Here is a 17,095-nt window from a genome sequence, read left to right as displayed (position 1 = left end):
GTGAAGCGTGTATTCATGATGGATCCCTTAACCATGGGTATGGTTTTGTAGTGGTCAAAGGCTAGCTTGGTGATTGATGGTCGCTAGCTTCAGTATAGAAAAACAGTTTGAGCCTAGAATCCTGGTTATTTATCTGACTTAAGATAAAAGTGAAAAAAAAAATTGCTAAGTATGAAATATTTTATGATGTATTTCTAGTGACTGAGAAATAGAGTATCAGCCTTAAACTGCAGTAGCTGTTCAAGACGAGGTCGTAGCACATTTCTGTAATTGGGGTAACTACTTCCCATTTCACTTTAAAAATTACCTTTTTTAGAATCTTCCCCGTCCACTTCAGATACAGCAAAAGGAGTATCATGACGTCGTTTCACAAAGAGGGTGAGCACTTTGGCTAAAACGTATTTAAGGCTGAGGTGCATTTCTGAAGCTTTGAGATGTTGCTGCCCTTTTAAGGAGATAGTTAATTGACGCCTGTGCTCACTGTGCTGGCTTATAACACTGTTCTTGTCTTTAATTCCGCCGTCAGATGATGAGCTTCTCCGAGTAGCAAGATCACAATTCCCTTTTTTTTTGAAAAAGAAAAGCCAGTTGGCCTCACCTTGGCGCTCCCCCATCCCGCTTTTGCTGTGCCGAGGGGGGGGATATTACCAGAAAAAGGCTGATGTTCGTCTGAAACAGATTGCGAGGGGAGGCCTGGACCCGTCAAGCTTAGCTGAGCATTAGGTCTGGTCATTTATCACTGTCAGATGGGCGAGGGGGGGAAGAAGCACTGGACCGTTCCCGCTCATCTGCTGACTGACAGCTGACTGAAGCCTAATGCAACCTCCAGGCAGATAATCTGCCATCAAGGGGGAATGTGTGCGAGGGAGATACTCTATCACAGGCTGCACGCTGCTTCTTGCTCAAAGCTACTGACATCTTCACAAGGCGAAAAGAAATGTCAGTCGTGCTTTCAGGGACTGCGGTGTGTTGTAAAGCTGCGCGAAAACTGTGCCGTACCTCATTTCCATGGTTTCGTGTAGGTCCGTTTTTTTAAAAACAGATTAACGGCGCGGTGGAGACATGCAGTCAGGCACAGAAATGGTAATATGATGACAATGTTCAGATGAGAAAAAGCGCCGTTTGTTTCACCTATCGATTTAATCCACAGGACTGCAGATACGCTGCAAAGCAGCACGCTTATTTAAAAACAACAAAACCCGCCCTGCCAAATGTAGGCCTCTGAGTATGCCTACGTATTTAAGGAACGGGAAAAATATCTTGTGAGGGCAAACTGAAATTAAAGCAAGAAAAATCTAATAAGTAAGGGTTAATACTATTTCCTTCAGAGTTTTGTGCAGCACATACTTCCTGTAGGTGCTTATTTAGAGCAGCGCTCTGCAAGATAGTCTCTCAAACCAGTGTGAGAATGTTCTGTTTTCAGAAATTCCTGCTTTACCGCCTAATGAAAAATTCTGTATCTTTAATTTTGTCAATCTTAAACTCAAGGTTTTATTGTTTTTAATTTGCTATTATTTTTATTAACAGTGCCTAATTTTGCTATTCATTACAAATCATATGTATTAACTTAACTGGGGAACATTTTAATTGAGCACTGCTGGAGATTTTCCAATAAATTAACATTACATACTTTTAACAGATGTCTGAATTAGACATTGTTATTAGACATTGTAATTAATAGAAGTATTACTCAAATTAAAATCTCAGGGCCTTAGAAAAATTAAATTGTAGGTGACTGAGTGATGTTAACTCATTAATAGACAGTGACTGTTGAATTTCCTCCAGTGGGTTTTATTAGCCCAGTAAACACCCTTTTCCAAGTAACTGGAGAGGAAGTTGGACAAACTCTTTGGTATAAGGGACTGGGAATCAAGACATGTTTTACCAGCAATATTGTAAAGTTCTTTAACCTGTCATTGTGTTATTGGTGTAATATGTCCAATAATACCTTTCAGGGATATTTTAAAGTTTTAATATCATGTGTTGGTTAGATTTTTTTTAGATACAAAAATCGCAATAGGCCTGGTTGTTCACTGGCTTGGATGTTCAAAATCATTTTTTTTCATTTTCTTGGAGAACAAATACAAAGCTGGTATAAACTAGGACATTTGTACAGGGAAGAATCAAGCCCTGTAAAGGTATAAAGTATCAATGAGTAGATGGAGAAAAGTATCAGAATTGTTTTTCTTTGTTATTGTTTCTCTAACTGAATGAAAGCAGACAGTCTGGTTGGAAATAACTGGACCCAGTATAGATATCTTTATCTGAGATAACCACTATAGAATCCTTCATCTTAAAAGGGGAAAAAATAGTCACCTGTAGGATATGATTAACCTCTTCTGTGTATGGATATTTCAAACAAGATGAACTGCTCAATACTGCATATTTCTCCCCATTAGTCCATGTCCTTTGGGTGAGAGGAACCTTTCCTGGGTCAAGCTCTTCCATACCGTATTTCAGAAAAAAGAAAGAAGTTACACGTTGAGTGGTCTCATCAGCTTGACTGGCATGTTTTAGTGCTATATTAAAATATTGTAATATTAGTCAAAGAAATCTACATAGGAGAAGCAGTGTTCCTCTATGAGTCCCTCTGCAGGAAAAAATGTTTGAGTTACGTCTCTATGTATGTAATTACAGACTTGAAAAACCACTGCTCTACTATTTATCTACAAATTCATGTCTAGCCATGAATTTCAAAGGGGTTTTTCCACTTCGAACATGTATGTGAATGTCCAGCAAAAATTATCTTGAGTCTAATTTTGAGAAGCTGTGAACATAAAAATTCAGTAATAGCTTGTCGGTGTTAAGATATCCAGTATCAATTGGCACAAGAGCTAACTGCTCTCAGGGTGAGCCCTCAGAAAGCGAGCATCCTAAATCAAAAGTCACGTTTAGAACATGATTAATGTAAATATTAACATGTAAAAGGAAATTAGAAGAAAGTGACCTACATAAAGCAATTTGGGAGATTTTACCATTAGGTCGGCACTGTTTTCTGTACCTAGCTTTTCTTTGCATAGGCTAGCCTAGAATTTGGCACTTAACGTTGCTGATTCACAAGCAAGGCGATGTTGAGCCAAGCGGTGCCAGGCAGAATATCAACAGAGATTACATCCCCAGCCACAGCCTCTAAAAGAGAAGCTGAGGGCACATGGGTTTTCAGAATCTGGCCATTATAAGAGTTTATTTCTCCTGTGAAACTTCTGTCCTTCCCTCAGGCCATGGTCTTTGCCCTTTCAGACAGTTTTTTTTCCTTTTTTTCCTCAAGAAAGATGAGGGTGCAAGCTCTTCTTCCATAATAAGAAACCAGTGTTATTCCTGGAGCTACTTTGCATCTCTCTTTGCTTCATTGCAGAATTTCTGCCTAGAGCTTTGTGCTAGTTTTCATTTTTCATGATGTACACATGATGTCCCAGTTGAGTATCCAGTTCATGTTTTATTCATGTGCTTTTCACCCCTTCTTTGAGATCATTAATAAAGCTGCTAAATAAACCCAGGTTTAACAATCCTCCTTGCCACACCCCGCTGGACATCTCCTCCCAACTCGGTTACACTGTGTTTATCATCGTCCTTTGTTTGGATCTCTTGGTTTTCCAGTCTGTCTGATAGTATTCTTATCCAAACTGGTTTAGATAAGGGTTTCAAGTGGGGTTTTGAAAGGCATTGTCTCTAATTCTGAAACAAAGTCCAGTTGTATTTTATCAGCTTCATTCAATTCCTACACTAACAACCAGATGCTGCTGGCACTGCCTGAAAAGCAATAATGGTTGAGATGGCATGGATTGTTCCTGTTACGTAGATAACTCAATACCACGCTCTGCTCCAGGTTTTAGGGCCTTTTCTATGCATTCAGTGCATTGCTGATCATTATAGGGAGTCAAATAAATATGGTGTGCTGCTCTGTTCTCTCAAATGATGTCATGCTGACCCGTTCTTTTGCAGAAGGAGATAATTATCAATCCAGATTATTCAACAGCTACGCATTGGGCCCCATACAGAAAATGTAACACTTTTAAAATTATTTTTATTTGGGTTTCCACATGATGCAGAACTGACAGACAGCTGAAATCTCTATGGGTCAGTATACTGTCAACCTGACTATACATCTGAGCAGATTAACTGGTGTCAGGTTTTTCATGTCCAGTTCCAAAACTAGAGGAAATTTAAGGAAGGAGATAAGGAGGTAGCTCTGGTTTTGTTTACGGGCATCTTCTCCCTCCTATAAGGGGAAGTACCACAGAAATGATGAGGAAACTTGTTAGGGAGTGTAAAGGGTGATGTCTGGCATCTCTGAGTGATTAGAGGTGGAACAAGACATTGAGCTTGTGCATGAAAGATGGGTACTTTCGGTCAGGAGGGCCTCGAAAGTAGACAAGCAACTCCTGCCTGGTGCAATAGAGAACCAGATTGAAGAGGAGAGTGACGTTGTCAAACTGATGGACTAGAACAGTGTTCTTTGCAGCAATGTTCTTGGGGAATTTTAGTGCTCCAGAGAGCCTCTCTTAAGTCTCAAGGAAAACATATTTTAGCAATCACAGTGGGAGATAATGAGAACCTAAACAAAAGATTTAGATGTACATGTAGATAGTGGAGCCATCTTGTAGAGGTATTAGGAAGATAATATCTTGACCAATTGAATGCTGCGTATCTTCTTAGAAGGACAAATTATATTTCTATTTCTTGCTTAATTTTTAACCTTTGAATCTAGATGTTCTCTATTTTTAAATCTCCTAACAGTCAGGTTAAAAAGCATAGGTTTTAAAAATGAAAAACTGAGATTTTCATGTTATGTCATAAATCCAAAAGTTAGGTTTTTGGGAAGTGAAATGATGTGATAATCCCAAAAATACAGCAAGAGTTGACTACCGTGTGTACCTAATATGTTTCTGTCTTTGTTACCTGTCTGAGCTGGGTGAACACTGTATTGATTAGAAGTCTACTACTGCAGTACAGCAACAAAACTGCTTGTGAGATAGACTACCTTCTAGCAACCCTCATAGGGATCATTATTTTCCTCTGCTATTTTTTCCTTTGCTACTTTGATTATATGTTTTATTGTTAACATTTGTCCTGCTTCATAACCCAGAATCTCTGTTGGTGTCGAGGCCATATTTTAATAAATATCTGTGTACCCACAGGTACATATAATCCTCCCACTGAATAGATCATAAATCTCAGTGATATTACTGCAAGTGATACAGGTGGAATTCATCTGAGTTTGTCACTAGTTTCCTCATAATCAGTGCTCAGAAATTGATATTTTTAAATATGATTCATTTTATCCTGAAGAAAACATCCAAAATATGTCAGATGAATCACCACAGAAGTGTCTGGTTCTTTCCAGAGTACAGAAGGATCCAAGGCTGAATACTCAGATGTACATATCCATTGTAGGTGATTAAAGCCAAGTGGCACAAATCCCAATTGAAGCTTATTTTGTTTAACCTTAATGTATCTTCCCCAGGACTCAGAAGTTAAACACCTGGCCTATAGATTTAGAAAACACATCAAGCAGGACGTGTGGGTACAGTCAGGATGTGAGCGGTCTTGTTTATCTGAGTCTCATGTACTTTCTGCGTGTGAAAGTCACATAATGGTACGTGGCTTTGTCTCCTTGAAAGCAATCAGTCCCTTATGGTAGGTTCTAGGATGCTTTCCTCTGGCCATACCCCAAATACATCCCCGATCCTCATATTTTACTCCCACACCCCACCACCCTCTGTCCCAGCTGCCACATACCCACCACCCCACACCCGGGATGTCCATCTGCTCGCTGGTCTTACGCAGAGCCCTGCCGCCAGCTTTTCCCCTGGCCCCACTCATGCCCCTAAGGCCCATTTTCCCCGTCACACACGTGGTCTGCTCTGACCTTGGAGCCCACCCACCCCTTCGCACTGCAGCCTGCTTCCCCTGCGGTCCAGAGCTGCACGACTCCCTGCTTCCTATTAGCAGTCGCACAGCTACAGGCGCAGATGTTCAGCCACTAATCTGCAAACCCCAGTAGATTGGAAATTTCAAAGTCACTATTTCTCCTCCTCTGCATCCCCACTGCCCTCTTCTAAGAAATTAATTCATTTTCATTTTCAGAAACTTATTTTCCTGTCATTCCCGTTGGTACATTTCCCAGTAAGAACTGCAGAACGGAATCAGTGTGTGATAATCTTGCCCTTGTTCATTAAACAGAACCTTATGTTTTTGGAGTCCATGTGTTTTGGAGTCTGAACTAACACAATGTGCTAGGTCGCATCATGTTTTGTAGCATCAATCAGTTTCTGTGTAGTAATCTGTTTGATAGAATGGATGAAGTAGAAGAGTGTGTCACGTTGTGAGACATCATCTCCAGAATACATTTCAAAACTCTTTTCAGCTACCACTCTTCCTTTCATGACCAATTTAATAAGCAAAGTTAGTTATTTTTCAACAGAATTTGTAATTAATATTTTCCACTGAATGATACCATGCTTTTTAAATAATAGTTGGGAACCAATCTGTGAGAACATTAGCACAATTACTACAGATAGTTGTAGGCACTGAATTACCATTACATAGCTGACCTCTCTTTTTAATTGGTAATGAGTTGACAGCTGATCTCCACTGACTGACGGAGGATGGAACTAGAGAAATGAGAGGTAAAAGAAACCCAGTAGATCGTGTACGCCATCTCTCTGCCAATGCTGAGAACCAAAACGACTTGTCAAGAGTTGGAAACATAAATGGCTGGATTTGGGCAGCAATGTCCCTGTGCTGAAAATACCCTTTGGGAGACAAAGTGATTTGAAACATAACACTTCAGGTCTGATCCGGTATGACATTAGATTTTCTTATTACACAGGACCTTGCAGAACTGACAGTTCTGCTCATTGAACTAGACCTGAGAATAAAGAAGAGCTTCTATTTCATCACGAGCTATGAAGAATTTATGGACGGAATTCTGCCATAAATTACACATCTAATACGACCATTAGCTCCGCAGAGGCCAGAAGCAGAGCTGCCCTTTCCCTCTGGTGCCTCTCTTTAGTCCTCTAAGAGAGTGCCCCTGGTGAAGCTGTGCTTTCATGGATTTTTCCATTGAGTAGCTTTTTGAAATCCCCCAAATGATGAAGAGAGGCTCCACCTTCAGGGACAAGGATGAGTGGGTGGTTTTAGACAGTTTAAGTTGGAAATGGGGGGGATTTAGTAGGTAATTCCTATTCCTTCAGCAGCACTACCTACAAGCTTTCTCTTTAACAGCCAGACTTCCTCTCTGTCCTTTCCAGATCATTGTGAAACTTTTCCAAACACATTTTCTGATATCGAGGAGATCTTGGGAGAGGGGACGGGTATAAATAATGTGAAAGATTTCTCCTCTGTCTGAAGAAGTAGGGATCTGGTTCAATATTAATGACTGGAACAATCTTATCCTTGCACAATGTGTAAAATCCTCATGACATAATTTGGACATAGTACATGCATAACTCCTCGGGGCGTACACATCAGATGCCATACTAGCAAACAAAACCCTTTTTTTAAGGAAATATGTTCTAAGTTATGAAATAGGTAGATGGTGAAAAGTTTTCATTTATGCTTTTGTCTGAAAGAGCTATCAGGCTTACTCCTAGAATAACTGACAAAGCAATCTAAATAACTGTTTTGATCAAGCTATCAGCCATGCCTACTGAGAATGATAGGACAAAAAAAAAGGTAGATTCTGATCTGTGACATCTAGGCTTTCAAACCAGAATTTAGTCAGTTTGATTTCAAATTGGATGAATCAATTGTTAAAAGATTTATCAGAGACTTAGTAATTTTTTTTTTTTTTTTTTTTAAATAACAAGATTTAACAATTACTGTTAAAAGATTTAACGGGTAAGGTACAGCAACAAAAATCAAACAACCAACAGTTCTTCGGTTTAAAAAGTCAGGTATCAAGGTTTGTATTTGGGTATATAAATGAATGACCTGTTTTTCAAAAGTACTGGCCAGTTGTGTCTTTCAGTGAAGTTAACAGAAATTCTAGAAGCCCAGAAGTTTTTAGAATCAGGTTATTTACTCGGGTACCTCATTTTAGGCACAAGTACAATAAAGGTCAGCTGCCTCTTTTCTAAGCCAGGAAAATGAAGTGCAATGAAGCTCTCAACAGATAACATGTAAATATACTGAAATGGAGTTCTGTTTTAAAGATATTGAGTAAGTTTTATGCTTGGAAATGTGAATAAATAACATTTTTGTTACATATTGTTACTGTCTTTTAGTTCCACAGGCCATGTAGCTTAATGGAAGTGTACATTTTAGTAGTTAGTTTACTTTTAGTTAATTAAATGTTGACTGTAGACTTCAGTATCGTTACTGTAAAGGATATGACAATCTGAAGAAAATGAACAGGTATCTTCTTATTTCCGTTGACATGTACTGGTTAAATTAAAAAGAAAATACTTATTTGGAAAATACTGGTAAGTAAGGCTAGTTTTGCTTCCTTTGAACTGAGTTTTCATGTGTTACCTGTGCTGAACTTTTACCCAAGGGCAGTGAATTCCTTATTTTTACTTCTTAGTCTTCTTTAGCTTAGGATTTCTTCTCCTTGGTGACACTTAACAGACTTTTTACTCATTACATGTTAAATGCTACCAAAGCACTGCCAAACTTCCATCATTTTTTTTTTTTTCCCCCTAAATATTGCAGTCTTTCACTGGAAATAAAAATTAGATAATTTCTTGTTTGCAAGACAGGAAAGAAACCCACTGGCCTTCAATTATGTACTGTATATTGATGGTGCACAGCAGTAAAAAGTGTTATATGAAAAAGCAGTAGGAGACGATCAGGCCTGATAGCCCATGTATCTCGCAGTGGGTTACCAATCATGCCATGAGGAGATTTTTCTGAATGTCTTACTTCTCACAAAGCACTTCACTTGTCTTGTGCTACAGGTTAGATTTGTTGTTACATCAGTTTTCAGACTGCTGATAACTCTGTCTTCTCCTAAAGCAGTAAAGCTTCCTCAGCCATCACAGGAGCAATGAATCTGATGCCTTCTTATTGTAGCACTCATTTTACTGTGGTCTTTCTGGAGCGTACAAACTCCGACACCGAAGTTAAACTTGGGCATTCAATGAATTTTTAAATGAGCACAGCAGCTGTAGATTACAGTGAAATGACATCAGTCTGTCTCCATGTTATGAGTTTTCAAATGGTGTCTGTCATCCTACTTTTCATTGCTTTGCTTTAGAGAGGTGGAGCTGTGCTTGTGGGTGACATACTCCTCGCACATCCAAAATTTAGGAGGCATTTAAATAACTTGCTTATTCAGTGCTGAACATTCGTCTTAACCCCTCTTTATTTAGATGAAAGCAGACTTCTTCACACAGGCCTGGCTCTAAGTTTTATGCCCCTTTATTGCCTACAAACTTTTGTTTAAAATTAATATAGCAACCACGCTAAATATTATACGTACATGCCATGCACAGATAACACTGCAAAGTGAACAGTGCTTATATGTTTCTTTAGTGCCCATCTTGCAACTCCTATGATGCATCTTATGACTTACATGCCACTTTTGGAAACAGTAACCACTCAGTTATTTTTATAACTGTTTTTACACACTTCTTGTATCCCCTGACCTGCTTTCTCTGTTATCTGTCTGAAATTTCCAGCCCCTCAGTGATCTTGCTACCACTTCGACAGCTGAGTGAGTGTTTGGTGTAACCAAAGGTGAAAAAACCTCCACCATGGTGGTGTGATGGAAAGTGTAGGAAAAGGTGTCTAAGGCAAAACAGAAAGGGGAAAGGAGTCGTTCAGGCAGTAGCTGGTTTGCTTTAGGAAGTTCCTCCCTCGCCCCATCACTGCTTATCCCTTTTCCTCCTCTTCTCCCCATTTACCAGCCGTGTTTGTGCTGGTAGGAGATGGAGGAGGCTCACGGTAATTGGTTAATCAGCTATTTTCAATTCAATTCCTGGCTGTGCTTACGATGGAAAATTAACAGTCCTTGTATATAAATATGACCCCTACTCCTGGATTAATTTGATTATGTGAGAATCTCAGTTTTCATTTAAAAATAATAACTTTCTGGCTGCTCTGATAAAACAAGTTTGGATATGTAGTCTAAATATTCCCTAATGGTTTAAAAATCAAAAGATAAATATGAAGAACGTATGACTCTCTTGCTAATAAAAAATAAATGTCCTCAAATCTTTACAATGATTGCTTGAGATTGAATATTTTGAGACCAGAAAATTTCTGATTTTCACTCAGTGCGGGATCAGCATTCATTGAAAGCCAAGTCTTTTTAAGCAGCTTCAGTTGGGTCCACAAATAGAGAACTCATGTTCATTAATGACTGTGGGTATCTTAACGTAGAGTTCCTCTCGGACATCTTCAGTTATGCAAAATGCCTCGTATAGACTTTCTGCACTGCTGATTTCATTCTTGGTATAACTTTCATTTCATCTGTACTACTGTGAGAGAAGATTTTGCCTGTGAGTGACTGCTTTGCATTAGATCAGTGCTTTAATTTTGCATATTTAAGAAAGATGCACGAACTTCAGCCTTTAATAATTACCAGTTTGATTCTGTTAAAGGTCTGATAAGTGCTATAAATTTTGTGGCAATTAATTTATTAGGAATCTAACTTAACGGCCCTGAGTTTTTATTTAACTGAGCTTTAAATTTCCTCTGGGCATACAGCAGATCAGTGAGTCTGTTCAGAACCTAAGTCAGGCTGGTTTGAAAGGAAATGTTTTTTAGAAAACTTTCTCATTTGAACATCTTTCATTGTTAAATTTGTCTATTACAGGTGTGATATCACCGACATACACGGAACTGTGAAGATAAATGAAATATATAGTAATAAATTAAAATGTGCCAGAGAACAGGTCCAGGCACTGGAAGTTGATTGTCCATGCTGGTAAATTGCCTGGATGGGATCTAACATGATTTCAGCTAGTCTAATTAACACTGTCTCAAATAGTTTCTAGATAGGACTTGTTTATTTTAGTGGTTTACTAGTACAGATACAGCCTAATGCATGAGTGGGCAGAAATTTACTTGAAGTTAGTGAACCTTTAGCAAAGGGCAATTGTAGGACTGTGTTAGAAACTACCGAGAGATAGTGCAAAGTGCAAAGGGATAGTGCAAATTATTCAGTGCAAAGACTGAATACCGCTGAAGAAATAGCGAGGACCGGTTCATCAACTTCTGATTATCTTTCCATACATTATGCTGTTTCACAGATACAGAGGATCTGTGAAGGACTATTTCTATGAAAAGCCACAGAATCCAAGGAGAGCAAGCCAGGCACTGCACCTGTCTAAATCAGACTCTGCCTGAAGCTAAAGCTGAATGTCAAGACCTCCAGGATATGTGTTGCTTTCAGCGGTGCCTTACTAGTTTTGTTCAACAGAGAGAAAAGTATGTTGCAGATATCTCTCAGGCTTAGTTTGAAAAATGATAGAGAATTTTTGCAGTTGAGGATGGAGCAGCGTTCGGCAGTTTTGAGAGGAAGTTCCCTGTTGTTTGGTTGTGAAGTTACATTCATGAAAATGCTGACAGCTTGAGTATCGATAGGACAGAAATAAAAATGTATTCCTTACCCACTGAGTTTCTGTTGAAACCATGAGGATCAAGAAGAACAAGAAAGTGACAGAGACATCCATGTCCTCCCAGTTCTACTCTTCCAAGTGCCTGAATGCTATGGTAGTCCACTGAAGGGTTAACCCCGTAAATATGGTCAGTATTAGGGTGAAATGTGTTGTTTTCACCACTAGAAAGCTGAAGTTGACTTCTAATAGCCAGTTCAGTGTTCGCTGATAATCCTTCCATTTCTCTGTAACAATAGTTTTTATCTTATTGGAGTCCCTTGTGCCTGCAATGATGATGATCTTGGAAATGTCCTTTATTCTTTCTGTTGGCAAGTTACAGGGAAAGTCTTTCTCATATTTTTCTAATTCCATGGGACCAAGGTATTTCTGATTTTCTGGTGCTACTCAATCCAATCTGTAGCTGAGAATTAAAGCTTATGTTTTCATGAGAAAAAGTAAAAAGGCCCAAACTGCAATGTTCTTTAAACAGTGTACTTGTTGAGAGGCTCTTTATACTTATGTGTTGTTATTTTCTTCCTAAGGTTGAATGTATGTTTTGTGAAAGTCCTTTTAAATTTTTTATTTTTATGTTTTACCATTTAGAGCATCCAGGCAGAGGGCAGGGAACACTGGAAAAATTGTAAAATCAAGTATGAAAGACAAGAAAATTAATTATTTTATCTGGCTAAGATCTTTGAAACAAAGGAATGAAGGCATTGGATGACAACTTGAGAACTCTGAAAATATTACTTTCATTGAAGCCCATCTCACCTCTAAAAATTTAATTTTAATTTTAATATATTGAAAGCCTCACCATTTGAAATGATAACTACCTCATACATCATATATGTCTTTCACTCTTTAAATAAAGGCAGCTATCAGGACTAGGGCAGGGTTAGATTATTTGATCTTGCATGATGTTTCATAATTTTTCTGACTGTTCACTTGTCTCAGATGGCTGTAGATCATGTTAGTAATGCAAGGTATAGCTAACGAGGTTGAAACCTTGTATGGCACCGGTCATATTACTTCCACTTTGGAACCTCCCAACAATTTCCTTGCTAAAGTCCCATTCTTGCGTGGCGAAGGGCATTCAATCTCCCTAAATACAAACAATTGACTTCATGGCACCTCTTGCTCCAATTGCACATAACCCTGATTTTCCCTTCTCACTGACTTTTGATAAATGTTTGATGCCAGCTGGGATTAATACTGTGCTGTGCCTCCTTGCTAATGAAAAATACTGCTTTCAGAGAATTCGCAAGGCAATCCCATGTTCTTAACCTGACCTGTTTTATTCCTCACCAGGTTCTGTACTACAGGAAGTAAAATAATGCACGTACTGAGAAAATCTCTTGGCTTTCTCTCCAGAAAGTATTTCGAGAACAGAAACCTGTAATTTGAGTTCAGGCAATTTTGTTTATTTCCACCGTTGTTGACAATGAATCTTAGTAGCTCAATAAATGAATGTGGGGATGCCAGTGAAAAGGATTGGGAAAATTCTGTTGTGGATCCGGGTGTATTATTTCATTTGGAGGCTGGAGAGCTGTCCTCCAGGTTATAAATACAACCCTTCCTGGTTATATGTACAACCCAGGTTATACAATAGTGATAGGCCTATATTATCACAAGGAGTAGAATTTTCTTTATGCTGAAGAAAGTACATTGGGATGAAAGAGAAATAGATTGGGATGTGAAGAATATATTCTTTATTTTGGAAACTGAGCAGTTTCTAGCCCCTGGGAGCCATCTTGTCACAGAGGGAGTAAAGCCAGGCTTCTACTACTTTATTGGGTAGAAATAAACCCTATGAGCACCAGGAATATTGCACTTTGCTGTATGCTTTGTATTCCTTAAGATTGAAAGTCCCGGTCTTGATTTGGGTTTTATGCAAATGCTTTGTATAGGTGTCCTGTATTATGTTCTCCTGTATACTTGTGCAAGGGTGTGTAATTTAGTCTTAAGCCGCAGCTTGTGATAGCTGTAGCTGACCAGGAGATTTCCCAGAGCCCAGCTGCTCTGTAGAAAAAATGGTCTTTCACCTGAGCGTGTGTAGCCATAGTGGCTAGGAAAGGACCGTTTAACTAAAGTAAATGTCAAGTGGACCAATTTTTCAGTTTCCATGAAAACAGCGGATATGTTTTTTCTAGTTTCGTGTCATGCTTTAAGTTCTCTAAGAAAAATGAAAGAAATTTGTCCGTGCAATAGAGGAGGTGTCCTGTGTGAAAAACATCTGCATTGAGGAGACCTGGTGGGAGCTCAAAGGTGCTGGGGCTGCCAACTCCGAGTCACTGAGGACAGTTGAACGATGGGTTTTGTTTTGCCTTTTGTGCTCTCCTCCCCTTGTTGATTAAGTGTTGGTTAATGGAAGAGCAGTTACGTTTGATCTGTTAAAGTGGTTTCCAATAGTGGCAGTAATTTAGTAGTGTTAAAACAGTCCCAAGGCGTGACTGTAATAAAGGACAAACTGTCATGAATGGATGTGGCCTTAGAATGTGTTGGATAAATATTCATTTTAGCGAACAGATTGCTGGTTGTGTCGGGTGTAAATGTCCAGGTTTTGGCAGTGGGTTGCAGGGGCGACCTCTGTGAGGATGAGCTCTGCGAGCCTGTCAGCAACGCTGGTGCTGCTTCTGGCAAAATACATGTAAGAAAGGCCAAAGCATGGCACAGCAGTGAGGAATGAGGAAAAAAGTGTGAGAAACAGCCCTGTGAGCCTGAAGGACAGAGTCAGGAATGGAGCGAAGTTAAGCCGGGGAAAAGGGGAGGTGGGTGGAAGGTGTTAGTTTTAATTTGTCTTTGTTTCTCACTATCCAAACACAAGTTAATTGGCAATAAATTAAATTAATTTTCCCCAAGTTGAGTCTGGTCTGCCTGTGATGGTAATTGGTACGGGAGCTCCCTGTGTATTACCTCGACCACAACCTTTTCTATCTTGTTTTCTCCCCCTGTCCCGTTGATGAGGGGGAGTGGGAGAGCGGCTGGGTGGGCATCTGGCAGCCAGGCAAGGTCAACCCACCACACTTGTGCAGAAATCGCACATAGTTCATGCTTGATCATATAAAAAAGCTTGTGGTTGAGCACCAACATGTCCTACCAGGAAAGGAGAATGATGATTTCCCTGCTTTTTCTCCTTGCATGAGGAGGTTGCTCTCAAGAGTGCCCCCCCTTTGACTGTATATTGCTCTGTATGTGTGTGTCGCATTAGTATCAGCTGCCTTATATTAACCACTAAACTGAAATTCATCTTCAGTTTATGTCCTGGGACTTGTGGACAGTATTTTTGAAAAATAGGCTCAGTGTGAAGTTCTGGATATTAGCGAACTGTACATAAATCAGACTTCAGGTTTCAATGGAACTGTAAGAAAAACCCAGTTGGTTTTATGCAAAGCATATATTCTATTACATTTTGACTTTTTTTTTTTTTTTTCCCCCTTCTAGATAAACATCATGTCAATGGAAACAGAATGGTAGCACCTTTCCCAGAGGGAACACAGATGGCTGTATTTGGTAAGACATCAGTTTTAAAATGAATGCTCTAAGCTGTACAGTGTTACGGCATGCCAAATTTCTTAATTTCAGCCTGAGTCCTTAGAGTTTTAAAATCTGGGCTGTTATTTCCATTTTCTAATCGCTACAATCAGCTAAAGCCACTGATCATTCTGGGAGATGTCCGTGCCCCAAAAGAAGTATACTACAAGTGTTTTTCTGAGCTATAGAAACAGAAAATTTAAACCCTTATTTTGTTCCATAAAAATTCCAAAATAGTAGCTTGTAATATCTGATAATTGCTGTAAGATCATTCATGAGTTTAAACAAAATTCTGAAGATGATCCATGATTTTCCAGACCTTAAGTCATGCAAGGAACTGAAACTGTTGGGATCTTCTGTACTTGCAGTTGTCACCATTTACATGCCCCAAAACAAATCTGCTGTTTGGTACTTTACTTTGTGAATAGTTTTGCAGACTTCCTGTTGGGTGCCAACAGAGCTGGAAAGGTGGCCAGCTGCAAAAGAGAAGATATTTAGTTTTATTGTATCTATGCTATTTTCTGTGAAAATGCCATTCTTTGAGACCTTTTGTAAAACTTGCAAAAAGTGTTTCTCTGGAGAAATTAATTACTTCTGGAAGAAAGAAACATCCTAAAATAGATCAGAATCTCCAGTTTTTAACCAAGATATGGACTTTGCCCAAATCAGGGAATTGTCAGAGCACATTTCAGAATGTGCTAATGTTAGTCCTTAAGGGCAAGTCTGTGGAATTTACTAGCAGAGAAAAAAAGTGGATTTCTATGACACTTATTCTTTTAAACTTATTGTTACAGCGAATGAAAAATTCCTTAACTCTGTTTGGAAGCATAAGATTGTAATTTTTAGAAAGGATATAATTCTCTATTAAATTCTACAGGATGGTACAAAAGTGCCTTAGGAAATTTATTATATCCTAATAAATGCTTATCTATCTAGGATGTTGAAGTAAATATTAGATTGCTACTGATACACCTGCTATATCATCTAGCTTGATGGAGTTCTAAATCCTAATAAGTGCAGGTGAGGTATATAAAGCAGTCATCACTGTTTTTGGCCTGGGCCTGTTCTAATAACATGTATATAAACTTTGGCAATCACGAGGCAATGTGTGTAACAACAAATAAGTAAAAACAGAGGATGTACCCTGGAAAGCAGTGATTCTGAGAAGCAGTGCTATATCAATGCCCAGTATGATGAAACAAAAAGAATAAATGCAGCCTTCAGATATGAAATCGGTGGTATAGTGAGTAAGCATTAGCAGGCGATTGTGAACCTGCACACCATGTTTCTGAGACAGATACTGAAACGCATTTCACATTCTGTTGAGCAATTGAACCGAATTTATTAACAAAAAAAAAAACAAAACGAAAGCAACCAAGAGAATCTGCATAGCATTGTGTCTTCAGGTAGGGACTTGGGCAGTTAGTGGGGTGCCTAACCAGAGGTTTCAGATGTCTTGGGCTCACTGGGCTGCCAGTTGCCAAACCAGAGGGAAGGAGGTCTCCTGTAGTTCTGCCATGTGATTATTTTAGTAGTCCTAGGGCACCCAGAATGAACCTAGACGCTTGTGTCAGGCACCCCATTTGCCCCAGAGGCTTCCTGAGGTTATGCATCAGTAGGAAACATCTTATTGATCTCCATAAAGGACAAAGTGGTAGAAATTATCTTCCCTACATGATACAGTAGGTCACTTTAGATAGTCTCGTCATCCCTACTGGTGTTAAAGATTAAGAATCTGTATTTTACAGCAGAAAGTCGCCTATGTCGATATGGCATTTTCTCAGTCATTGAGCTTATCGATGGTGATCTGGTCTAATTTATAAAAAGAAAAGACGTAGCATGAATATTTTGAAAACCCGAGCAGTGTCTGGAAGTTCTTATCTAGTAACAGTTTACATATCTGTCTGGAATGAATTATTGATATTAATCTATTTTCAAACAGAGCTGTATTCACATCTGAAATATTGAGCAATCCTGTGTGGAATGCAAAGGGCTAAGTTATCCATGGGCACTAA

General features: G+C 39.0%; 1 protein-coding gene across 2 annotated transcripts in view; it reads left to right on the top strand.

Annotated features, from left to right (window-relative positions):
* Window positions 1-17,095, top strand: part of MSRA (methionine sulfoxide reductase A) — a 290,424-nt gene that overhangs the window by 99,947 nt on the left and 173,382 nt on the right. For both annotated transcript variants that reach the window (XM_042803095.1, XM_042803094.1), the window contains exon 2: window positions 14,991-15,059. In XM_042803095.1, coding sequence (XP_042659029.1) covers window positions 14,991-15,059 — 69 coding nt within the window. The remainder of the gene's footprint in view (window positions 1-14,990; window positions 15,060-17,095) is intronic.

The sequence above is a fragment of the Tyto alba genome, unplaced genomic scaffold (assembly GCF_018691265.1).
Source record: "Tyto alba isolate M040663 unplaced genomic scaffold, T.alba_DEE_v4.0 Super-Scaffold_40, whole genome shotgun sequence".
NCBI classification, from domain to species: Eukaryota; Metazoa; Chordata; class Aves; order Strigiformes; family Tytonidae; genus Tyto; species Tyto alba.
The sequence above is the reverse complement of the archived record's forward strand: the minus strand, read 5'-3'. Positions and strand labels throughout refer to the sequence as shown.